Source organism: Triturus cristatus, chromosome 5_2 (genome assembly GCF_964204655.1).
Source record: "Triturus cristatus chromosome 5_2, aTriCri1.1, whole genome shotgun sequence".
NCBI classification, from domain to species: Eukaryota; Metazoa; Chordata; class Amphibia; order Caudata; family Salamandridae; genus Triturus; species Triturus cristatus.
Window position 1 is genome coordinate 33,811,726 of NC_140588.1, and position 27,233 is coordinate 33,838,958.

General features: G+C 45.6%; 1 protein-coding gene across 2 annotated transcripts in view; it reads right to left on the minus strand.

Annotated features, from left to right (window-relative positions):
* Positions 1-27,233, minus strand: part of GALNT12 (polypeptide N-acetylgalactosaminyltransferase 12) — a 668,716-nt gene that overhangs the window by 418,411 nt on the left and 223,072 nt on the right. For both annotated transcript variants that reach the window (XM_085606792.1, XM_085606791.1), the window contains exon 3: positions 25,996-26,185. In XM_085606792.1, the coding sequence (XP_085462918.1) occupies positions 25,996-26,185 (190 nt within the window). The remainder of the gene's footprint in view (positions 1-25,995; positions 26,186-27,233) is intronic.

Below are 27,233 nucleotides of genomic sequence, written 5' to 3' on the forward strand. Positions count from 1 at the left end.
TCGTAGAAGGTCGTGAAGGGGTTGCACTCGACAATAGTGCATGGTACCCAGGTATTGCTGTTCCTAGTCACTCTTGGGGTCCACTCGCCTCAGCTCTGCTGGGGACTCAATGGCCATCGGGAAGTCAGAAAATCCCTTCCGGGGCTGCAGGGACTTCGGCGGGAGCGGGAAAGTTTGCGACCGTTGATTCAAGTTTTTGGTGCCTGCCAAACAGGGGAGTCACTCCTTGACTTCAAGGGAGCTTCTTCAGTCTTACAAAGGTAGTGGAACGTCGAAGGTCCAGGATTCTTCTTGTAGAGCGTCGTCCAGGGATATCTAACTTGCAATGGCAAGGGTTCCCTAACTTACACTAAAGAAAAGGGAGGGACTAGCTCTATGACCACTCCTCTGGGAGGGTCAGGGGAGTGGGTGGTTACACCCACTTCCCTTTGTCCAGTTTCGCGCCAGAGCAGGGGCAGGTAGCCCCTGAACCGGTTTGAGCTGGCATATGCACAGAGGAGCCTACTGCTCCCACAGTGCAGGACTTCAAAGCACTCTAGGAGTGCACCCACCCCCAATACACTAAACCCTGTCTGGAAGCTGGTGACACCTTCCTGTGACAGGATGCCTATTGTTGGGGCTCCTCCACTGCGAGCTTCAGTCAGCAGCAGGAGGGCAGCCCAGTGTCTGTGCTGGTGGCATCTATTTTGTGATGCCAGGGCTCTTTCAGATTTCTACTGTGTTTCCACATTAGGTACATGTCGTCCCCTCTAGAAGCGTGGGATCATACTCCCACACAAGTTACTGGTGTGGGGGTATGATTCCAAGTTGTTTGACACCAAACACGACGTGTTTTGATGCAGTCATTCCAAAGTTAGCATTTACCGCTAGGTTATAATGCACTTAAGAGTATATGGTTTAACCGCATCCACAAACAGCCACAGAGAATAGACTCTGCCAGCTGCAGAGGGGCCCTGTTCAGGCAGAGGCACCCCCTCACATTGTAAACCAAGCACCCTGCCCTCAGGATTGATAGGGCCTGCCTTAGGGGTGACTGATAGGTTTATATGTGTGTGCAAGGTGAGATATAGGAACCTATACCTCAGTGAGGAGTGCTAACACTACCTCACCCAGGCTGCAGTAGCAGGCCTGTGGTGTCAGATTTAGTCTGCTTCCCAGGGGTGGCATAATACATGCTTCAGCCCATGGTAGGCCTGTGAAGTACCTATGTCTTTGGTACCTAAGGTACCATATACTAGGGGCTCATAAGGTACCACAGTATTCAATATCTAATATGCACACCAGTCATTTAAGGGAGTAAGCAGATAGGCTGGGGTCCTGTATAGCAGGATCCCAGCCAGACTAGTCAAAAACCATTCAAACACTAGGAAAAAAGTGGGGGGCAACCATGCAGTCAGATTCCACCTTCCTACACTATGCAAAACTATCACAAGCACAGAAGGAATCCACCTGATATTGCTTCCTATTTGGAATACACCGCCCTGGGGTGGATCAGCGATTCCCAAAGAGAATTTCTCACTGCTGATATCGAAGAGGATGAAATTTGAGCCGCAATAATGGGCTTGCACTTGGGCAAGGCCCCGGGCCTGATGGGCTGCTTGCGGATTTCTATAAATTCGACATTGATCAACTAGCCCCCTTCCTTAAACAAGTCTTAGAAGAAGCTAAAGAACATTGGACTCTCCCCACGACCATGCGGCAAGCCATGATGATATCCCTGCTCAAGCCAGGAAAGGACGCCAACAAATGCGAGGCCTATAGACCCCCATCACTGATCAACTGTGACACCAAGATACTAGCTAAAGTTAACTCAAATAGGCTGTCATTGCGGATGGAAGGTCTGGTCCTCCCGGACCAGGCAGGTTTGAAACCTGGGAGAGCCACCTCCCACAATTTGCGAACCATATTTGCACTACTACACAAAGTTGATCCGGAGATTTCTGCACCTGGGATCTTTTTAGACGCCACAAAAGCCTTTTATTTCCTAGAATGAGACTGCATGTTCACAATATTGGGCAGAATGGGCCTCCCCAAGCCTTTTTTGGCGTGGATAAGACTACTCTACTCTCAGCCCGAAGCCACTATACAGATTAATGGCCTATACTCCACCTCGATCCCCATTTCGAGAGGCACCCGCCAAGGCTGCCCTCTATCGCAGCTGCTTTTTGCCCTGGCCATGGAGCTTCTCGCGGCCAAGCTACGGCAACACCATAGAGAATATGCTAAACAATACCCCTCACAACAGATATTAGTGTCATTGTATGCTAACAACATCACACATTAGTCTCAACATGATTCTTCAACAGTTTATTAGGTTTGGTGCCCTAACTGGGATAAGCATTAACTGGGGTAAGTCACAGAACTTTCCTCTCACACCCAACACTGTTAAATTCTCCCTAGAATTTCCACTGAGATGGTGTGAGTCGGAAATAAAATACTGAGGTGTGGTGATAACAAGAGACAAAGAGGAAACACTCTGCGCAAACTATGGCACTGCCGTCGAAACGATTACCAGCTGGGTGACTCGCTGGATCGCGTTGCCACTTTCACTAGCTGGTAGATTGGCATTGATGAAAATGATCATATTACCCAAACTAATTTATTTATTCACTAACATACCCTATAATCCGGGACGCCCCTTCTTTCATACCCTCCGATCGTTACTTATCAGACTGGCTTGGGGAGGGAAACCACCCCAAGTGGGATAGCAGACTATGATGCAGCCATTATCTAGTGGGGGTTTTGAGGCCCCAGACATGGAATTGTATTTCCTTACTGCCCAAGCCCACTATGCAATATACTGGCTCCATCCACCGCCATTTATGCCGCATCTGGCCATCGAGCAGGGATACATAGAGCCCACGTCCTCAACCTCCTTCCTGAGAACACAAGTCCCTGGAGAGGGAGTCGACCATCACAAGGTGACCTGTACCAACCAAGCATGGAAGCGCCTAGCTAGAATAGTGTGTAAACCTATGCTATACTCCCCTCTTGTGCCACTTCCGTACCTCCCGCTTGCATCGGTTACTCATGAGGCTGTGTGCCGCGAGATGCTCCGTAGAGGAAACCTTCACGTTTAGGGCGATCTTTACCACAAGGGCACTAACAAGGATCGGCAAGAGCTACTGACCGGGGATAATGTCACTCCGCTGGAGGTCTTTTTATATATAAGGTTGAAGCACAAAGTCAGGGCCAACATCCCGGGTTTCCCACAAGAACCCCCACGCTGGATATGTTGCACACTGTGTTGAAAATGTCATGGACAGCACACGAGATGTCCAGCATTTACCGAACTGCGCTGCTAGAAAAACCACAATCAAAACATGGGGCTAGGGAAGCATGGGACCAGGACCTTGATATGCCATTGACAGACAAGCAATGGACATACTGCTGCACACAGACCGATGACATCATGGCAAACAGCTGCTTGCGGATCATACACTTTAAGTTTTTGCATAGAACTTCCTATACACCTGTGCGGTTATGCAAATATAAACTGAGAAATGATGACCGCTGTGAAAGGTGCCGGCGAGAGGGAGCGGGATTTCTGCACCACGCAATGGCAAAGCTGCAAAGTTTATGGATACTGGCAGGAAGTGATTGCTGCATTGTCCAAAATGATTGGCACCCCTCTTCCTATGTTCCCAATGTTTGCGCTCCTAGGCTACACAGCTGAAATACAGACAACACATAGAGAGCTTGCTGCAATGGGACTGTTATTAGCCAAACATAGGGTGGCATGTAGATGGGGCAGAGGGCGAGCCCCTAAATTCAAGAACTGACCATCAGATTTTATTTATTGTAAGGACCAGCTATTGATCTATGCGGAGCTCCTGCCTGCTTCGTCTCGTCCAAGAGAAATCTGGGAACCTCTAGTTGAATATTTGTGGGAACACTCGGACTGAACTTGTGCATGGCGGTCGGGCTGGCTGTGCTGCACAATTGGACTGGGGCCCTCTGAGGTACAGAGGAAATGAGGACATATGTAATCTGTCAACAAATGGGCAAGGTAGAGATATGGATGGATCCACCATGTTGTACTTGTAATTAGCGGAATTCTGGTGTCCATAATATCATGGACTGCCCTGGCGTTGGATTTACCATTCAGTTGTGTACTAGTAATGTCAGCTGTGGGATTTAGAACTAGAATTAAGTCCCCCCCCCCTATAATCACCAGGTCCGCCTCCGCTCGACCCATATGGACATTTATTTCCCAGAAGAACTCTTGTGAATTGACACTGGGGGCATAGATATTTACCACTAATGCACTCCTGCCCGCTAAGGTGCCGGATGGTAAGATATAGCAGCCCTATGGGTCTGCGGGACTGGTAAGAAGTGTAAAGAGGACACTCTTATGTACGAGGATACACACACCACTAGAGTACACGCTATAGCTAGTGAATTAACAGTGCACACCTCATGTGGTCGCAAATGTCTGAGAGGCTAGAGGTGGGTTTCCTGCAGGAATGCTATTTGGACACTATGACAGGATAAATAGGAAAGAACCTGCTTGCTCTTACAGGGTATATTGATGCCCCGAATATTCCAAGAGATAAGAGGGATGTCTAACACCCTACCCCAGCCGTCACGAAGAAGCATTTGAAGCAAGCCGATATAGTACGAACCATCACAGTATGCAATACTTCAGGTATCCTAGATGCAATACAAGACGAACAGTCAAAACAAACTATAACAACTTGATCCCAGCCCCCCATCCACACCAGTTGATAAGCCACCCAGCAGATCCCTATAACAAGAAACACAAAACTAAACAATCCCATTTGTAACAGGTCGATATACACCATTGGAGGAAGGCAACGTGGGCCGAATGTTCATGGAAGCTTGCAGAGGGAGGTATGGATTGCAAAATGCTGTGAAAAGCCAACAGAGGTACGCGCTTGAGGGTGGAGTGGAGAGGAACCCAGTATTAGCGGCAAACAGAATGAGTACATGATCATGACTACCAGCACAGCGGAAGGGACTGCATAAAACAGTAGCCCAACAATCAGTGTTAACCAGAGGGAGCCTGCTCCGGGGGTGATGGAGGTGCCACGAGGTCCAAAGTGGCTCGCTTCGAAGGAGACGAGTCTGCAGCGTGGTGTTTGTAGAAGTACATTACTTCACCCGGGGTATCGAAGAAGCGGGTGTTCCCACGGACATCTACACTAAGACGAGCTAGGCAGTACATGGCGGATCTGAGGCCCAGGTTTCGTGGGGAATGTTTAGCATCAGTGTACTAACGTCGCGCCTCCTGTACAGTAATGGTGAAGTCCTGGAAAAATGAGATGAGGGTTCCTTGATATTGCATAGAGCCATTCTCACTGGTCAGTCGGAGCAGTGTCTCTGTCCCTATAATTCAGTAGGCCTGCCAAGAGTGTACGCAGAGGGGCTCCCACCAGAGCGCACGGACCAAAGGATCTGTGTGCGCATTCCACTGCAAATGTAGATGTGAAGCTGATGCGTCGAAAAGTTTGATAAGTAGCTGTTCCATGTTCGTCGTCTCTGCAATGCCCAGAATGCAGATGTTTTTTCTGTGGGAGCGCAACTCCAAATTCTCGTTTTTAATGACTACAGTTTTAAGGATACGCTCCAGCATCTCGAGGCACTTCAGCGATGGCACAGCACCATGCTACTAGCAGGACAATGCGTTCCTCAGCACTATTCAACCTGGTCTATGGCGCTCCAGGTGCTCGCCCATACAATCAAGGCGGCTGTTAAAGGCATCAAAACAGGCGTCTATGGAGCAAAAATGGGCACTAAGTTCCATCAGGATGGCAGCAGTATCTGCCGCACCCTACGGACCCATGCAAAAACAACAGTTGATGGACAGAATGTAGAACAATGTCATACATTCACCCCAGTACAGAGATCTGGGCCTAAATCCATCGTTTTTTTTCTCACCATGCCGTTCCACTTTGAACCCAGCCATATGCAAATCAGTCTTGACCCTATGCCTCATGGGAACAGTCCAGCCCGAACTGCCAAGCCAGGTCCTCCCTGGACTGGAAACAAGCATCCTAGGACCGGTTTTGGGGTTTCACCCCTCGTCAGCCAGGATAGCTTGATTCCAGTGGTATGAAGAGCACGGGACCCACGTCTGGGCATACCCTTCCCACTCGGGGTGACAAATGCAAAAAACAGTTGATGGACAGAATGTAGAACAATGTCATACATTCACCCCAGTACAGAGATCTGGGCCTAAATCCATCTTTTTTTGCTCAACATGCCGTTCCAGTTTGAACCCAGCCATATGCAAATCAGTCTTGACCCTGTGCCTCATGGGAACAGTCCAGCCCGAACTGCCAAGCCAGGTCCTCCCTTGGCTGGAAAAAAACATCCTACGGACCCATCGCCCTATACAATAGTTCGTCACTGTCAGCTAGAGAGCCCCTGCGGCGCACAAGTTCGATTTATTCAGAAAGGAGCTTGTACTGCTTCGGGTCTCCTTTACCTATCACAAAGGGCGATGTGATCAGGAGGAATGAGGATCTAATGTGGTGTATACCGTAGGTACACAGCGCTCTCAGGAGGCCACGCAAGTCTCTAGTAGTGCTGGAAATATCACCACAAAGACAGAGGAGAGGACCCAGCATGAATTAGATTGGGATCCAAACTATTGCCAGGGTGCATTGCAGAAGACAGAGGGAAGTGTGTAAAGAGAGCCTGAGTTGGCCTGTGCAGTAGGGGTGAAACAAGGGCAGATTGGGTGCAATATTCACTCACAGCACCACAATCACTGCTCAGAGCCCTCACAACTTAACAGCATCAGTGGCAGGTCAGACCTGTCGGTGCTTTCCAAGGGAGGTTGCAGCACTCAGTGCCCAGCAAAGGTGTACATGGATGCCGATCACATGGCAACAGTAGCAGGCTTTGTGGAGAGGGCTAGAGCACTGGTGCTCTCGCATGTGGATGGGGTGCAATCGAAGCGTCAGCAGCCAATAATGAAGCCGGCGGCAAGGGTCCACTCCAGCACCTTAGCGGCTATGCGGCATTAAAGAGGAGGTCGGGCCCAGGAGGTTGAACCAGGAGGCCGCGCCCCATAAACCATGGAATGTCCAGCAGAGCTGGTGAGGGCAGGGCGGTTCGGCTCAAAGGACGATGCAGTGGGGATCGCCTCCCAAAATGCTGCACCCTCCACACGTTTACAAGGTATACTCAGGAGTCTCGGGCGGGCAGCAGTACGCGCCCTATGACAATGGCGGGTAAGGATAGCAGAGTGGGCAAGGATGCATGAGGTAGCATGGGGGGGTTGATCACCGATATGCACATTCACCATGGTCACAGGGAGCCAGAAGGAAAGGGTATGCGGCCCGGCGACACTCAGCAGTCTCGGCCTCAGGCTCGCCCACGGCCCCCATCGTCACGGGGCCGCTGAGGTGATGCAGGCCCTAAGCAGAGGTTTCAGGCATGTAAACGTGTCCTGCCCATGCAACAACAACCATCGGCAATGCACCTCATCAGCTAATATCCCTCCGGTATGGCGGTTGGGTCCTAATGTGGTTTTCCTCGATCCATGCAGTGGCAGCTGTCGCTGAGTATTTTTAGTTACTTCAGCGTTTCCATAAGAAATGTGTTTTTTGTGTTGCTAATAACGTTGATAACTTTGGCCACGTTTGACAAATCTTTACAAGACTTTCCAAAAGGGTGCTTCTTATTGACTAGCTTGTGCATGGAAAGTTATGGGATGATGTGTCAAGTGGAGGCAGAGAAAAAAGGGGGTCCCAAAACGCAAAAACCCCATACATTTTCCACAGACTTCTTTAAGAAGTGCTATTGCAAAGACTGCTAAACGGAATTAAATAAAATCTGGCTGGAAGCTAGATCATGGTCTTCAGATTCTGCTTTTTGTCATTTGGTGTAAATCCATTCCATTCAGTAGTTTTTGAGAAATTAAGGATTAAAAACAATTGTGTATCTGGGCAGTTGGGTCCCCAAGAGGCTCGAGAGTCTTCCAGGAGCCCCAATTTAAAATTAGAGTGCTCCGATTGGCCCAGGGAGCTTTATTCCTCTTGTGCCATCTCGCTCTTGTGGATGCCAGATTCCCGCAGGAGTGAGGGCTCTGACTGGCTACTAGCCACATCAGAGCGCAAATTTTTCGTTGGCAGCTAGCAGACCCAATCCCCAGGTTGATGAGTGGATTGCACAGGCCCTGGACCAGATTGCACTTATGGTCGAGAGGGAAGTCCACAGAACTAAACCCACGGCGGACTGGTTCAATGAGGAAATAGCGGTGCTAAAAAACACAATGTAAATCTTGTGAGCACAAGGATTTTTCGAGAGGCAAGTAAAATCCATAGCTACAGAAAAACTCGAATTGGGGTGCTCGACAAGTAGGAGTATTGAATCGCGATTACTTTCGATCCGGTCATTAACTCTCATATCAACGACAAAATGCCATGCTTCGATGTTTATCGCCATATAATCAATGGTACTTTGCCTATGACCTGCTCTGAAAGTGGGTTTTGGGCGGGGAAGAGGGGTTGTCTGACAGAGTTTGACCATTTAATGGATGCATACCTCCTTCGACTAGAGCTTCAAAAATACATTCCCCTTCTTTGTTCTCCTACAGTACTCTTTAGAGGGTAAGGGGATGTTCCATGCGCTATATTCCTCAATCATCTTATGTTCCAGCATTAGAGGGTGCATTTTTGATTAGAAGTCCCCACATACCAATATGCAATTATTTTGTGTAATGTTCAATCCTTCGTTATTGCTTTCTGGTGGCGACTTCGTTACCTCTTCCAATTTTTTTGCCAGGAGCTGGTATTTGAAGCAGAACATCAGACTTGACCAGATCCCATCCACCTGGGGAAAAGTAGACATTGAAGATCTTAAGTGACCATGCCTTGCTTCTTAGGTCTACGGTTTGTATGTTCTTATTTATTATAGCATGGGTTATTTCGGTGTTTCGTACCAATGATGTTCTTATCCAGTTGGTCAAGCCCTCTTTGGGTCTTCCCATTTTTTGTTTTTTAACAGATAAATGGTATGTTGACTCAACATTGTTGAGTAACCATCAGGATCTATGGTGTCGATAGACCAGGTTTCTTGCAAACAGCAGATTTCCTGTTTTAGAAAAGACAGCCAGTCCTCATCATCCATGTTTGACTTCAAGCCTGCTATATTCCAGCGCATGCTTTTTTATATATACCTTTGGTCCAATTTCCAGAATGTAAGTTCTGGGTTTATCCTATATGCAACTTCCAACTTGATCTGCCAATGATGGTCTTTTTGGTGGCAGGGAATCAAAATTACGATTTAAAGAGACTATTTGTTGTTGCGTTCCTGTGAGTGTTGGAGCTTGTTGATTTCCTGTTGCAGTGTTAGAGGTACAGAACTAGATTTAGGTCAGATTGTCTCACCCAGGGAGCGGTTGGTATGAGCTAGTTGCAGCTTGGAGAATTCTATTGAAACTTCGACTGGACTTATACTGATTTTCTGGTGTGTTTAAACTTGGTTGCTCTAAAAAAAAATGGAAGAGTACAGCTCGATTTTTGGTGACTATTTGAATAATTCCTGCTTTCATCAGATTTGCATGGTTAAGTTCTTTGATTATTGCACTGGACCATACTGCATGTGTTGATTACCTACCCCCATACTTATTTGATTGATTGAAGCTTACAGCGAGCAGGTCATTAGAACGTATGTCTTGTGGGCCTGGCAAAGTGTTTATAAGTCGCAAGATGTTACCTCTGTTAAAGATATCTGGACTCCCTCGCTGCAGGAAACTGGGCTTTTGTCGCAGTAGTCTCCCCACGTTTTGCATCATACTTGACCATGTATGTCTTTCTTGGCTCTTCTATTCAATCTCCTGTCCTAATATAATGGTTTTGCTGAGCCTCATTCTTGTGTAGAGTACGCTATCTTGGAGGTGGTCATTGGGCTTGCAAGAACTGGTTCTTGACCAGCCTTTCGAGTATTTGTCAAATTATACCTACAGTCCTCTAAAATGTCATTTATCACCTTAGGGACTTCCAGCAATTTTTCCAACAAGGGAGCACAGCTGTACTTTGGTTGGTGTGTGTCCTTAGGTTTACCTTTATGATATATTCGACTGCTGACATCCTGTGATCAATTATCACTATGTAGGATGCAAATTGCTTGGTGCGCTCCAGTTGAACATAGAGTTTTGAGAACTGTGCCATGATCACATCTGCAATTATATCCAAAGTTTTACACCTGACCTTCATGTTACTCAGTATCAGTTGATCCATTGAATACTCATTTGGTACTTGCTCCATGGGTTGATCACCTGTCGCAAAGCTTACGAGTAGTTGTAGATTTTGGTCAAGAAAATCAAACTCGTCAGATGTTATACTGTCCAGTTGGAAATCTGCCCTGTTTGTTCCTGGATTTTGTTGAGCAGAGAACTCTGTGTTGAGTAAAATAGATGAATCCAGGCACTGTATATCAGCGATATAAGATTCATTTGTGATCGTAGAGGTTGGGGAAAATAGTGTTTGTGATGCAGACACTTTCATAAGTGCTGAGTTTGTGTATTTTGGAACACTTTCCATAGCGCTCGAGTCAGGACTCGAGCCTGCAGGGTTAGCATGACCAGAAGATGGTGAAATAAAAAGCTCTGCGATTTCTGTAGTGGACCTTAAGGAGTCCCTGGACTTAGATTTGAGACAGAGAAGATATTTCTGGAGGGGTCTCTAGGAGTACCTGGTCTGATGTAGCTTTTTCTATTGCTTTTTTAAACGCCTTTGCTTCCAGTGATGATAATAAGAAATTCAATATTCCCAGGGTATTTTCAGCTCCTTAAGCATTTGGGGCGTTTGATTCATTGAGTAGCCAAAGCAACAAAATCAGATGCATGAACTTGGTGTCCTTCGTTTGAAGCGGCAGAAGAAACAGTATGGCTGTTGCTATAGAAGTTTGTTATGGTGTTTATTTGGCAGGACTCCTGGTAATAAGTAGTGGTTGTATCACTGATTAATGATTTGGGAACAATCTAAAGGAGCCTTTCTTTGTGCCAGTTTTTTGAGAATAATTTTTTCCCATTCGTGGTGCAGTCCATTGAGTGGTTGGCGTTGGCTACAACCATGTTGCATGTGACTATGTCCTCTGGTGAGGTCATGCCCAACGTTTGATCCCACATACTAGCAGTATTAAATCTGGATGATGCCAACCCAAAGTTCTTACTGGATACACTTTCTGTGGCCGCAGTGGAACAGATCTCGAGTGGTTTGAAACGTCCAGGCTTTCCACAGTATTGTTCAGACATGTTTGATCAGACTTGGCTTTTTTGCCTTTTTGTTTTACACCCCCCTGAGTGGTGAGAGTATTTGAGTTGATGGCTGTGGTGATGGAGAGGGAGGAAATTTTGTCTAGTAGTCCTTTTTTGCTAAGTAGCCTTGTTAAATTTGGTTAAAATGCTTTGTTGATTAGATTGATTTGCTTAAGAGTGGTTTATTGATTCGTAGTTTGTTGGTTGAATCGGTTTTTCTGTTGCGATCCACTTGCTTAAAGAGGAGGATTGTGGTGGGCAATACGCTTTGAATTCTCCAATAAAACCTCCCTCTTAGTTAAGATTCCAGAACCTTCTGGCGTCACTGACCTGAACGGTCACAGTTTCTCTTTCTTTTCCAATTCCCCTTAGTTACCCTATTTCTCCAGTCAGTCTTGTCTGCGTTTGACTGTGCCCTAGGGGCTTTGAGCAACGTGACCCTCAGCTCTTGGGAAGCTCTAGGCAACTACATCTTCTCACCCGCATTGACAATTAGTACAGACTGCTTTTGTATATATAAAATCAAGAAATCTCCTCATGTTGCCTGGGTTTGTCGCAGGGATTGGTGTAGGTTGCTGACAGTTTTGGTCCTTCTTTTCTTTTGGTCCTCTTAGTTGCGATAGGCCAATTTGGCTACAACCCTTTGTCCAAGTGGCCAAGAGATTAATCTGTGCTTCAGGAGAAAGGAGAGGACAAGAGGAAGAAGTAGAAGTTAAAATAGGAAACAGAAAAGAGAGAGGGGGAAGAGCCACAGTGTGCAAGCTGCCTCCGCACACCGTAGCCCACAACCCTACGGTGCTGCACCTACCACGCAGCAATCTTGCCTGCACAGTTCTTTCCTCAACCCGGCGGCCTTCCAGCTTTTGCACTCAGCGGGACGCTTCCCTACACACCTCAACTCCTTGCTGGATCTCGTAGCTATGAAAAATGCAGGCACAGGGGCAGGTGCTGGACTGGAACAAGAGCAGAAAATAAAAGAGGCTCCAGGTCTTCAGGCTCCTCTACTTCACTTCGTGGAGGTAGCGTCTGGGCAACGGCAAGTGGCAAACAAGTTTAGGTGGTTCAGTTCAGTGGTACCACTCACCTGCACTTCAAGGCTCCCCCTCAAGGGTCTCTCAGTGCAGTGCTCGCGGCACCTTGCTGTTCTCTCCTTTGTGGATCGCTCCTCCTATACTTATCGAGGTACGCGATTGTTGCCGAACACACCCACCTCAGTAGGATGTTAGCTTTCTGATCCACAGGAACGACGATAATGTTCCCACACTCTCTAGACCTCTTCACATCAGAATGATTTAGCCACACCCTAACTGCAGAAAGATAAAGAGAGATGTGGGGACCCAAAACGGGGAACAAAGGTTTCAGATCCCCCAGCTGGTTGCCATCCAAGGGTGAGAAGGGAGGAGGGACCTATAAGAGAGATAACAAGGTATCATTAAAAACTGACCTTTCTGTCCTACTCCGTTCACTATTCTCACACTGATGTACAAGAGTGTATGTATGTACTTAGTTCTTGTCTTACCAGCTGGACATCTCATAGAACTGTAGAAGGAATGACTCAGCAGCTGTAGGGACAGGCATTCATCCAAAAGGGGTTGACTGAATTAAGGACACTTAAGCCTCTTCGAGGACTCGAAAAGTACTGGTAAGATAAACTGGGGAATAGACTGCTCTCAAGAGTCAAGAAGAACACTAGAAACACTTGTCCCCTAAACAATAATGCCCTCAAACGAAGCACACAAGGTACAGAGAATAAAGGCACTCTCAACAAAGGATTTCTCACAATAAGGTCTTACTATGCAGACTCTGATGCAGGGACATCAGAAGGATTTTGGGGGCCCTGGGCCAAACATATTTTGGGGGCCCCTGTTCAGAACAGCTTTGAATTTATGATCCAATTTGAGCCCCTGTTTCCCACGCAGTTTCTGCTTCCTCAGCTGCATTAGCGGTCCAGTTTGCATCATAGGCAAACAGACGTGTGCAGCTGACAGCGGTAAGATTTAGTGTTTCCAGCCCTGCTACTAGGTTTTTAATACTTTTTTAATTGTATATTGTGTCTTAATTACTCTGTGCTTTTTAACAATTTCTTCTACCTGCGCGCACTTGCACTTTACTTGATTCTGATTGCCTGCACCTCCTTAGCTGCTCCGATTCGCATCTCGCTTTTTCTCCAGTCCTGGTCCGCCGTGGCTGATACGCCGATTGTGCGGAGGGCTGGGGCTGCTATCGGGCTCCTCACTTCCGCCCACGTATTTTCCGCTTCCTCAGCTGCATTAGCGGTCCAGTTTCATCAAAGGCATTAGCCTATATATTCCCGATGCAAACGGACATGTGCCTTCGGCGCGCCGCTGGTGTGCCAAAGGCAAGGCCCTCTGCGCCCGTCAGCATCCCGGAGGCATCTGGCTCTGGCCATGCTGCCGAGTTCCCCTCCGGTGAGTTTCTTCCACTATATTACAATAGGGAAAAACTGCTTAGCCTTTGGCGGCTACATTATGTCAGTGTACAGCCGCTGATCCGAGCTTGGAGGTAGACTTTCGATTTAATAAGTGCAACTGGTCTCTCCTCCAGCCTAGGAAACTCGCATCCAAGATCCTCCCACGTAACAATAAGTGTAAAAACAATAAGAAAGAGGACTTAAAGGCCACCCTTTTAAATTGTCGTTCTACGCAAGAGCATGAACCACACATTTATGACCTACTTTTAGACGAACAGCCTGATCTTTTATTTCTCACTGAGACCTGGCTGTCTGTAGCCTCCAACCCTACTATCACCTTGGCCATCCCTACGGGTTATAAAATCTTTAGAAGAGACCAACAAAGTGGGAAGGGGGGCGGTGTCACCATAATTTACAATTAAAAACTAGACTGCTCTCCCATACCAATGGAAAACATCGAGGGTGCAGAGTCCTTAGGCTTCTGCTGTACCTTATTCCCCCATCATAGCATAGCTGTTTTTCTGATTTACAGACCTCTCGGTGCAATTGGAAGTGTTATTACTATGCTTAATACAGCCACCACCTCCCTGGCCTTAAAATACAACAACTGCCTTATTCTGGGAGAATTCAATATGTTTATGGACAATGGAAAAGACCCTCAAACAATTTACTTGTTGGGGACGCTGCAGGCCTGCAACATGTTTTCATCTATTTCTTCGGCCACCCATGAGAAGGGCCATACCCTAGACCAAATCTTTCACAACGTTGACATATAAGCAAGCCTTCCTCTTCCCATTACCTGGTCTGACCACCTCCTATTAAAATGTGTCATTCCCAACTCTGCCACAGCCCCTCGGGCTAACACAGGGCAGAGGGTCCCTAATTACAGGACGTTCCATAAAATATCCATCCCGATGTTAGCAGATGCCCTCGGTTGTTCCTCACTGGAGCGGTCTGGCTGCCCCGACTCGGACACCCTCTCAATAGATTCATAGCTCCGTACCAACATTGGTACAGTGGTACCAGTTGTTTCCCGCTCCTCAAAGAGGTCGGCCTCACCAGCTCCGTAGTTTAACAGTTCCCTCAGATCTAGCAAAAGAAATTGTAGAAAAATGGAACGGAAATGGCGTAAATCCAATCTACCTGAGGACAGGAAGGTGTATAAAGACACCTTAAAAGCTCATTACATTCTTGTGAAGGCAGCCAAGAAAAACTTCTTTCAAACCAAAATAGAAAATGCCCAAAATAAGAGTAAGGAAATCTTTAGCATAGTTAAATCCTTTACTGTCCCGAAAGCAGGCACAAAGGAAGGGCCATGTACGGAAGAATGGTTTAAGCAAATAGCTCAATTCTTCCACAAAAAGATCTCTGTGATCTAACAAGCCTTCAGTAACATCTCAGAGGAAGAACTGACCTTCTACCTTAGTTCCAATAGCAACTTTCACCTCTTGGATCCTCCATCTTTACTAGTTTCCCTGAGTTTTAGCTTGAAGAGTCACTGACCCTTCTCCAAAGCATTAAGTCTGGCTCTCCTACCGACCCATGTCCAGCGAATATCCTGAACCTATTAGCTCCCACCATAAACCCCACGGTAAACCAGCTCTTTAATGCTTCCCTCCCCTCAGGCAACATGCCGAGATTATGGAAGAATGCTAAGATTCTTCCACTGATGAAAAAGGCTAACGCCAAACTGACGGACCCTGCCAACTACAGGCCAATCTCCCTTCTTCGTGCCCTCTCCAAAGTATTAGAAAAGCATGTAAACAAGGTCCTCCAAAAACACATTGATGATGGGAAGCTCCTTCATGAGTCCCAATCCGGTTTTAGGGCTAACTACAGTACGGAGTCCGCTCTCCTGGATGTGACTGAATTTCTCAAGGGTAAGCTGGACCAGGGAGGCAAGGCTGTTCTGATAGTGCTCGATCTGTCGGCGGCCTTCGATACGGTCCCACATGAGAGGCTCCTGGAGAGACTTGCTGACATCGACCTGGGAGGGCGCCTTAACATGGATGTCATCCTTCTAGGCAAATAGATCTCAGGACATCTGGCCCCCACCTTTCTCATCCCCAGTTCCGGCCATGAATGTAGGTGTCCCTCAGGGCTCCATTGTCAGTACTACCCTTTTTAATATATATCTACCCCCCTTGCATTTCTGGTAGAGGAAGAGAGCGCCAAAATTGGTTCCTATGCTGATGACACTCAGCTGATTTTTACATGTGAAAAAGGAACTGACTTTGATGGTGCAATGATCAGGTCTTGCCTCACAAAGGTTTTTAACTGGCTTAAGATCAATCAGCTGAGGTGCAATCCTGACAAAACTGAAGTTATTTTCTTTGGTAATCCAGAAACGCCTGACTGGAGCTCTTGGTGGCCAAAAGATCTGCTGCCCCCGCCCACGGAAAAGGAGAAAGTCAAAAACGTAGGAATTGTCATAGACAAGACACTCTCCATGCGTTTTTCAATCCAAAATCTAACTGGCGCTTGCTTTGGCATACTCCGGATGCTAATAAAAATTCCTGCCACTGTTACCGCATGAGAGTAGAAAGATCGTGGTGCAGGCTCTGGTGACATCAAAGCTTGACTATATCAACAGCTTGTACCTCGGTCTTCCCAAAGCCCTTTTCCAGCGCCTACAAGTAGTACAAAACGCGGCCAGAGCCATCCTGAGACCTAAACCCAGACCTAGTATGAACCCTATTCTTAAGTCTCTACACTGGCTCCGCATAAAAGAACGGATCAACTTCAAAGCGATGACCATCTTCTTTTAAGCTTTCCACGGCTTAGGAGCCGGCTACCTAAATAAGCGCGTTAATCACTGCACAACATCTAGACCCCTAAGTTCTTCCAATGCCTACCTGGCCATCGTGCCTAAAATATGCCGTGCCCGCACTGGAGGCAGATCCCTCTGCTTTCTAGGCGCAAAATTGTGGAATAGACTCCCTGAGTCTCTGAGACTAACCACATACCTACTCTCTTTCAGGAAGAACTTAAAAACCTGGCTTTTTAATAACTGATGGGTCTTCTACGCACGTTTTCCTCCCGCTGTCATGTGCCAGGACATTCTAGTCTGAGTGGCTGCGCACTTTATTAAATACATTATTTAATTTCATTTCATTAGGTCCCTGACAGTGCAAAGGAACACTCGTCCAAGTTCTAAGGGCCTTATTTATGAGGCCTTGTTTCACTTTTATGAAGCCGGTGTGTCACTTTTTGTGACTCACCGGCAGCGACAAAAATGTGCCATGTTGCGCCCTATTGGCAAAGTGACGCATCTAGGCAGATGCGTCACTTTGTAAACCCCTGCACCACATTATACCTGCGCCAGGTATAATGTATGCAGGGTGGGTGTTCCCCCGCAAAAAGCCTCGTAGTAGTGGCACATTGAAATCTATGAAAACTCAGTGCGCCACTTCTAGGAGGCCATTGCGTCAATATCTTACACCTGCCTCACACCAGGTGTAAGACTGATGCAGGCCCTTTCACATGGGGCTTCCCCCATGTGAAAGGACACATTGCTGGACTTGTGTCTATTTTCAGACACACCCCAGCAATGCATCAATTTTGCACCTACAGATACGCCAGAAATACTGACGTATCTTTAACTCCATGCGACATGATGCGACATAAGTAAATATGACGCATCCGTCATGTCGCAAGGAGGGTGCACTAAGAAGTGACGCATCCCTGTTTTCACACAGCGATGCATCACTTCTCATAAATAAGGCCCTAAATGTGTTTACATCTAATATTCAGGGATAGGTATGGGTGTTTTCAATATTGTAACACAGCAGCAGCTCACCAATATTACTGAAAATAATCTCTGTGACGCCCTCCCATTTCTTATATGTTAGGCCTTGTTTTGATCTAAAAGAAACTTTTTTCCGTATACTGCATGAAACATAAACACAACATTCGCAGCAAAATGGCTGTACTAGACTCTCACACATCAGGCACATAAAACATAAATTAAAGGAAAACAGTATTTAAAACAATCCGTTTAAGAAATAATCAAGGTCATTAGGGCAAAACTCTGGAGAATGGAGTTGACTCTGTCAGGGGGCCCCCTGAAAGGCTGGGGCCCTGGGCCAGAGCCCACTTTGCCCCTGCATTAAAACGTCTCTGCTCTGATGTGAAGGCGCTCACTGCGCTTTTCAATGGCTTAAAGAACTGTCAAAAGGTAAAGAAGAAACAAGTGTTTCACACTACGTACAGCGCGTTTCTTCACTTTGTAAACACGCAACTATTTCACAAAGACAAAACAATTGTAGTGCGCCTAGCGCTCGTTGCATCAGCCCTTAGGCTGAACCATACACTTCCAGCTTTTCGGGCACAAATAAACTCAGCAGAGCGCTAAAACATACTCCACTATTATCCGGGAGTCGGGGGAGTAATAAACAAGAAACAAACAACCTTGTCCTTCGTAACAAGAGTACTACGGGAAGAGAAGGGGAGGGTTACCACCATAGGGGAGGAGGAATACAGTAGGGAACCAATCCAGGCAACAACGAGAAAGCAAGCTTACCGCTCGATACACGGAACACCAGGAACGCGTTGCCAGCGGAGCAATCCTCTCGCTAGCCACGCGAACACACCCTGACTTCTCCTACCAAGGAACCAAAGCGACCAAACAAACAGGAGCACAGGGAATCAGGAACAGGGAAGCACTTGACCAGCAAGGAGACAGGATTCGGAAAAACTGAAAGCCAAGCACTGGCTTCAGGTCGACGCCCATTATTTAAAGCAGGGAGCGTCTGCAAACTCCGCCTCCTAGTCCTCGAGCAGGGAGCGTCTAAAAACAACATGCCTTCTCAATTAACTTTATTGTTCCCACGAGGCCCATTTGGCAAGACAAGAGGCTCGATGTGTAACAGTTCTCCCTCCCAAAGGTCTATTTACCGGGCGGGGTTTTCTGAGATTGAGAGCATGAAATTTGCGTACCAAAACAGGAGCATGTACGTTTTCAGCGGGTTCCCAAGATCTATCTTCAGGAGGAAACCCTAACCAATCTATTAAATATTGTAGTTTACCCCTGTGTCTACGAGAATCAAGGATTCTTTTCACAACATATTCTAGATCTTCCCCTACTAAAACAGGAGGAGGGGGTACTTCAGATTCTGGTGAGGACTGATAGGTTTTCAATAAAGACACATGGAAAACAGGGTGTATTTGCATTTCTGCCGGTAATTCCAGCTTCATGGACACAGGGGAGACTATCTTGAGGATCTTGTATGGTCCTATGAATCGAGGATGTAATTTACGTGGACCTTCCATTCGTAAATTCTTGGTAGACAACCATACCTTCTCCCCAATTTTATACTCAGGGGCAGGACTTCGGTGTTTATCTGCTTGTTTTTTCATACTGTCTTGTGTCTTTTGTAACTCTTTGGAAGCTTCCTCCCACATCTGCACCAGTTGTTTATGATGTTGCTGGACGGCAGGTACCTGATCTAAATTACCTGGTACGGGGAGAGGAAGGAATCGGGGATGCTGAGCATAAGCCAAGAAGAAAGGAGACACTCCTGTAGCAGAATGAATACCATTATTATATGCAAATTCGGCCAGAGGTAATGCCCGTACCCAATTGGAAGTAACAGTGGATAGCAAACATCTCAGAAATTGCTCCATGGTTTGATTGGTACGCTCAGTTTGCCCATCCGTCTGTGGATGATAAGCTGTGGACAACCTATGGTCTATTCCCAATGCGGCACATAGACCCTGCCAGAATCTGTAAACAAACTGGGTACCTCTGTCTGTTATAATCACTGATGGTATTCCGTGTAATCTAATCACTTGCTCGATGAACACCTGAGCTAATTCCTTAGCATTAGGCAACTTTTTTAAAGGAATGAAATGTGACATCTTGGTAAATAAATCAACTACCACTAGGATGGTATTATATCCCTGCTCCAGGGGGAGATCTGTGACAAAGTCCATGCTCACAGTGTGCCAAGGAACAGAAGGAATGGAGATAGGCCGTAATAATCCTGCAGGAGAAGTATGTTGTGACTTTTATCTAGCACATACGCTACAACTAGAAACATATGAAAGAACATCTTTAGTTAGTCCTTTCCACCAAAACCATCGTTTGCACAACTGTACTGTATTTTCACCCCCCGGATGTGCGGTTAAGGAGGTATCATGACACCATTTCACGATCTGTTGTTGTAGTGGAACCAAAGGAACATAGATTTTACCATCATATAAATACAACCCGTCTTTAATGGTACATAGAGCAGTTGTCACCCATTCAAGAGGAGATATGTCACCATAAGCTTTCATTAATAGGGAGAGAAATGTTTCTGGTGTTGTTCCCCTGGTATTACTGCCTATGATTTTATGGCCCGGAATGAGGGGTGGCGGCTCTGAGGTGAGAGCTTTCTGCTCTGCTCCCAATCTGGATAGAGTATCCGCTTTTACCTGCTGGTTTCCAGGACGATAGGTAATAATGTAATCAAACTCACTAAAAAACAGTAACCATCGCATCTGCCTAGGTGTTAAGGCCTTAGCTGACTTAAAAAATTGTAAGTTACGATGATCAGTATAGATGGTAATAGTATGAGGAGACCCCAATAAATAGTGTCTCCATTCTTGAAAAGCAAGTTTGATTGCCAACAACTCTCTTTCCCCAATGGTATAATTCTGTTCTGCTGGCAATAGAGTCTTAGAGAAATAAGCAATAGGATGCAAACACCCTGTAATCGGATTGCGTTGTGACAACACCCCTCCTACCGCATATTGAGAAGCATCCGCTTCCACAAAATAAGGTTGAGTGTTGTCAGCGTGACGCACCACAGGAGCCGTGGTGAATTTGTCCTTCAACTGAGAAAAGGCTTTTTCTGCTTCTTCTGTCCAACCAAATGTCTTCCCTTTCCGTAAAAGCCTTGTTATAGGAGTGATCAAGTCAGAAAAGCGATGTATAAAGCGTCGGTAAAAATTAGCGAAACCTAAAAAGGATTGCACCTCTTTCACCGATTTCGGACTAGGCCATTTGACTAAGGCTTCTATTTTCTTAGGATCCATGAGTATACCTTCAGGTGAAATGACAAATCCTAAAAATTCCACCCTCGGGGTATGAAAGAAACTTTTATCCAGTTTAGCAAACAAATGATGTTCTTTTAATCTGGTAAGGATCTTCTTGACATGATCTATGTGTTCTGCTTCGGTTTTGGAAAATATCAATATGTCATCAATGTAGACTATCACAAAAATATCCAGATAGTCTCTTAATATATCATTGATAAAATATTGAAACGCCGCAGGGGCGTTACAAAGCACAAAGGGCATTACGCAGTATTCGAAAAGACCAAATTTTGTGCGAAAGGCGGTTTTCCACTCATCACCTTCCTTGACTCTTATTAGATGGTATGCTCCTCTTAAATCTAACTTGGTGAAGATAGAGGAACCCCGCACTTGATCCAATAAAACTGGTATTAAAGGCAAAGGATATTTGTTCTTAATAGTCGCCTTATTTAAAGCACGATAATCTAGGCAGGCTCTTAAACCCCCTTCACGTTTAGGAATGAAGAAGAGGGGAGAAGACACAGGGGACGTAGAATGTCGAATACACCCTTTGTCTAACATGTCCTTGAGGTATTGTTGCAAATAAGTCGTTTCCGGCTCTGTCAAGGCATATACACGACTCACTGGCAATTCTGCCCCCGGAATTAAGTCTATTCTACAATCATAGCTCCTGTGAGGGGGTAAGACGGAAGCTTTTTCTTCATCAAATACCTCCTTAAACTCAGCATACATTGGAGGTAGGAGCCTCTCGGATTTCTCCATGGCACAACAAACCGGGGAATCCCATTCAGGAGCCTCCTTATAGCAATGCAAGAGACAATGAGCAGATTTTAACGTGACAGTACGCCCAATCCAATCAATCAGTGGGTTATGTACCTGTAACCACGGTATTCCAAGAATAGCCCCAAAATTAGGGGTGTCAATAAGATCAAATACGATTTCCTCCGAATGTCCATTGCTGCATACTATTGTCAAGGCTGGGGTATGATAAGTTATTAAACCAGAAGATAACTCGGTACCATCCACGGCTCTAATGGGTTCTGGCTTAGACTTTGGCAAAAAAGGAATGTTTAGGGATCGTGCCAATTGAATATCAAAAAAATTACCGGCCGCCCCGGAATCCAACAAAATGGATATATTCTTGCGACATTGAAGAGATAAAATGAACACTACCGCGATGGTGAAATGCCGCGCCACTGGCGTGGACATACTAGCCACCTCTAAGGAGACCTTGTTACCCAACTCACTTGAAGAAATGGTCTCTTCTTTCTTCAAGTTCTTTCGTTTCCCGCTACAAAGTAGGTCTCATGACTGGAAGCCACTGTCTTAGGAATGACCCCTAATTTGGCAGGACAATTTCTAGCATAATGTCCACCCTTGCCGCAATACAGACAAAGATTCTGTTTTCTGCGTCTGTCTTTTTCTTCCCCCGTTAAAGGATTCCTTACTCCCCCAATCTGCATGGGCTCACTAGTGTCTCTCTGTTCCTTGTTATCTCTCTTTTCGCTTTTGACTATCATGAGCCGAGGGGTGTTGCCCTTAGCCTTTTCTCCTTTTCTTTCCGTTAACCTATGACTAAGTTTTACTGCTAAGTCTATAAAAGCATGACAATCCTCGGGAGGGTCCACTATCTGAGATAACAAATCTTTCAACTCATCATTCAACCCTCTATAAAACAATGAAGTTCTTTTCTCCTCAGGCCATTGAGTCTCAACTAGCAATCTATTGAACTCTGTCACATAATGAAGAATATCTTTATTTCCTTGTTTTAAACTCAACAGTTCACTGTCACTGGCTTGTATATAAGTGTGACGTGCAAACAAACTCTTCAATTTCTCTTTAAAAAGAACAAAGTTGTATAAGAGTGGATCATTGCTCTCCACTAATGGTACAGCCCAATTAGCCGCATTACCCCCTAGATATGAAATGATAAATGCCACTTTCGCAGCGTCATCAGGGAAAGCATTCGCCTTGCACAAGAAATGTAATTGACATTGGTTGAGAAACACACTAAATTTAGCGCCATCTCCGTAAAATCGTTCAGGCACCGCCAAAGGAACAGGAGTGGGAGTATGTACTGAGACCTGTACTGGCTGAGGGGAAGAGGGGTTAATGGTAACAGGGTTTCCGGACTGAGAAGGAACCATGAAACGGGCAGGTTGAATATAAGTACGTTTACTTTTTACAGAGACATTTTCTGCCAAACTTTCTCCGAGCTGCCGCTTTTCTAATTCTGTATGCAGGTGATGGTTTTCTGCCCCAAGTCTCCCTACTTCTCTTTGTAAGTCTGAGAGAGCTGCTGCCAACTCTTCAACTGTGGGCCTAGAGAGGGAGCTATCCATTAAGGCCTCCGCTCCGTCTGGATTCATCGTCGCTCGGGTGGATCTAATTCGTGGGCTTGGCTTTCTGTTGCCGAACACACCTCAGAAGGATGTTAGCTTTCTGATCCACAGGAACGACGATAATGTTCCCACACTCTCTAGACCTCTTCACAGCAGAATGATTTAGCCACACCCTAACTGCAGAAAGATAAAGAGAGATGTGGGGACCCAAAACGGGGAACAAAGGTTTCAGATCCCCCAGCTGGTTGCCATCCAAGGGTGAGAAAGGAGGAGGGACCTATAAGAGAGATAACAAGGTATCATTAAAAACTGACCTTTCTTTCCTACTCCGTTCACTATTCTCGTACTGATGTACAAGAGTGTATTTATTTATTTATTTATAAGGTTTTATATAGCGCGAACGTTACCCACAAGGGTATCAGAGCGCTTTACAGTATGTATATAGTTAAAGAGACATAAAAGATAAAGTAATATACACGCATTAGATATTCGTCATTACTTACAGTAGAGGCAAAAGGTATAAGATAACATAGGTATAAGATGACATAGTAGACCAGTGGACGAGAACATGATCCCAGAGGGCAACGTCATATTGCAGACAATAAGGTTATTTGGCCTTAGGCCTGCATTGGGATATAAACAGACCAATAGTGTTCGCTTTCCATCCACACAGGGTATCCAGTAATATGCGGATCGTATCGGTGGCTCGAAGCCAGTATAGGGTCAGGACTTAGGACGTAAGTTTGTTCATTAGGAGGATTTTTACCTCTTTTTTGAAGGCTGTAAGGGAAGAGATTCCCCGAACCAATGGAGGTAGGGAATTCCATACCGTAGGGGCGATCCCTGAGAAGGCTCTGCAACCAATTCTCTTTTTATGAAAGGTTTGTGGTTTCAGAAGTAGAGAACTCGCGCTTCGTAATTGTCTGCATCCTCCGGATCGTTCTAGTTTTTGAGCTAGGTAGCTGGGTGTGTTGTTGTGTAGTGCTTTATGGGTCATGCAGGCAACTTTTAGATGAATTCTTGCCTCATATGGCAGCCAGTTCAGCGTTTTCAGGGTCGGGGAAATGTGGCTATTTCTTTTAGCTCCTGATACCAATCTTGCAGCAGAGTAAAAGTGAAGCCCTCAACGGGGCCAGCTTGTACTTAGTTCTTGTCTTACCAGCTGGACATCTCATAGAACTGTAGAAGGAATGACTCAGCAGCTGTAGGGACAGGCATTCATCCAAAAGGGGTTGACTGAATGAAGGACACTTAAGCCTCTTCGAGGACTAGAAAAGTACTGGCAAGATAAACTGGGGAATAGACTGCTCTCAAGAGTCAAGAAGAACACTAGAAACACTTGTCCCCTAAACAATAACGCCCTCAAACGAGGCACACAAGGTACAGAGAATAAAGGCACTCTCAACAAAGGATTTCTCACAATAAGGTCTTACTATGCAGACTCTGATGTGAAGGCGCTCACTGCGCTTTTCAATGGCTTAAAGAACTGTCAAAAGGTAAAGAAGAAACAAGTGTTTCACACTACGTACAGCACGTTTCTTCACTTTGTAAACACGCAACTATTTCACAAAGACAAAACAATTGTAGTGCGCCTAGCGCTCGTTGCATCAGCCCTTACGCTGAACCATACACTTCCAGCTTTTCGGGCACAAATAAACTCAGCAGAGCGCTAAAACATACTCCACTATTATCCGGGAGTCGGGGGAGTAATAAACCAGAAACAAACAACCTTGTCCTTCGTAACACGAGTACTACGGGAAGAGAAGGGGAGGGTTACCACCATAGGGGAGGAGGAATACAGTAGGGAACCAATCCAGGCAACAACGAGAAAGCAAGCTTACCGCTCGATACACGGAACACTAGGAACGCGTTGCCAGCGGAGCAATCCTCTCGCTAGCCACGCGAACACACCCTGACTTCTCCTACCAAGGAACCAAAGCGACCAAACAAACAGGAGCACAGGGAATCAGGAACAGGGAAGCACTTGACCAGCAAGGAGACAGGATTCGGAAAAACGGAAAGCCAAGCACTGGCTTCAGGTCGACGCCCATTATTTAAAGCAGGGAGCGTCTACAAACTCCGCCTCCTAGTCCTCGAGCAGGGAGCATCTAAAAACAACATGCCTTCTCAATTAACTTTATTGTTCCCACGAGGCCCATTTGGCAAGACAAGAGGCTCGATGTGTAACAGCAATACACAATGTGGAAAGAGTCAATAGCATAAAACCTGAATATAAGCTTATCAGTATGTTCTAGCTTTGCAACCAGGTCTTTCTTTCTTTCTTTTTGGTTTCACTTTGATATCTCTCTTTCTTGCATTCGTTCTCAAAGGCAAGAGGCCAGCAGCCAACACAAGATCAACTGGCTTTTTTTTAGGTCTGTGTTAGCAAAGACATATAACCAATAAGGGGTTTCAGCCAAACTTCACTCTTTAGTCTTTTGCTTTATTCACATTTTTATTCCACCCACTCCAGCATGATTAAGGAGTAATGTATCTGCCTATTTCTGCCATTTTCTAACTTAACTATGACAAATGGCATGCTGTCCTTTCAAAAGGAGCACATCCACACACAAAGTAGTTCCCTTTAATGACAGGGATTAAAAATGGTAATGTATGCTTTTTCTATTTCAAAAACATTTTTGCCTTAATTGATATTTTTTAGATTGATGAGGGAGCCGGCAGCTTATTAACAATAACATTTTACAAAAACCATGACAAAACTAAACAAGAATTGCCAGAAGGCTGGCAGCCAACACCAGACCTACTGGCTTTGCCAATGCTTGTTTGTTTTTTTACTGCTGGCAACCATGCTTGATGAACTGAGGTGATCAACATTTGTAACCTTGAGCATCGTGGCCAGTTAACTTATCTTGTCTGATTAGTGCACTATGGCAACACTTTACGACACTACATTGAGGAAACTAGGAAGAGAGAGAACAAGAGAGAAAGAGTTAAAAAAAAAAAAATACCTCTCCAGCAATGGCTCCAACCACCCTTCATGGCATTCACAATGACAATCGAGAAATGTCAGAACATCTCCTGTTGCCTTTGTTGCACCTAGCAGTCTGGCTCGCACCAATCCTTCCCGCTTATTGGCACGAATTAGACGGACCTTTCGCAAACCAGCCACGTGATTTTCCAGAGCCGTCTTTAGATGTTCTATTACAAAAAAAATGAGAATAAAAATAAGTGACGTCAATTTCAAAAAATTGGAATGAGAATAAATTTAACACACTTAATAAATATTAACAACGTTTGGAAAAAAAAAAAAAGATGGAAAAATCAATTAACTAATATAGTTGTACCAAGATGGATAGATAGAAAATGCATCTTTCTTTTACAGCTTTGAGCTCCATACTACCGGGAGGTATCAACAGTCCTACAAAAAAAGATCAGCAATAATAAAAGTTCCCAAAACCGATCCATTCAACCAAAATTAATTCATTCCCCAGACTACTTTTACCCAAGGCAGAGGGGCTGCCATAGCGATGCTTTCTGACATCCGCCGCCCGCACTGTAAAGCGCATTGATTCACCCCGCAGATCGGGAGGTGCCAGGGCACAAGTCCTTAAAAAAAAATAAAAGAAGTGGGGGAACTAACCAAGTTATGCAGTATGCAGGTGACCTCACATCACGTGACATTGCACGTGGCATTCCAGTAATTGACTTCACAGGAAGTGGCATCACAAGAAGTGACATCAGATCTTAAGCCCTAACATATATGTTTAACAAGTCTAACATGATTACACTTGAGCGCATTTCGAGTATACATGGAAAACCTCCTGATTTAGGCAGAAGATTCACACTTGTGTTAGCTACACATAAAACAATGTTGCCTTATGTCAGCGTAAAGCTTCCCCTACCCATGGATTAAACAAACTAACTCTACCGCCAGCCTACTCAACCAGGCATTCCATATGCAGCACAATCCACGTAGATGTGATTTTTTTAGCTGCCTGCACTCTTGAAGGTGAGACCACTATCCCATGCAAAGTATTCTTACTCAGCCTTACCCACTTGCACTCATTTTAGGAGATTGGGGATCATTTTTCGCCAACAGACCATGACCCAAAGCAAGAGAGAAAGGAAAGAGATAAGAAAACAATGATGAAGGCAGAAAAGGGGATGAAAAAACAACCTGCAAGAATAAGCAATTTTAGGGTAGTGAAAGAAAAAGGTTATGGCATTCAGCAATAGGACTCTAAGA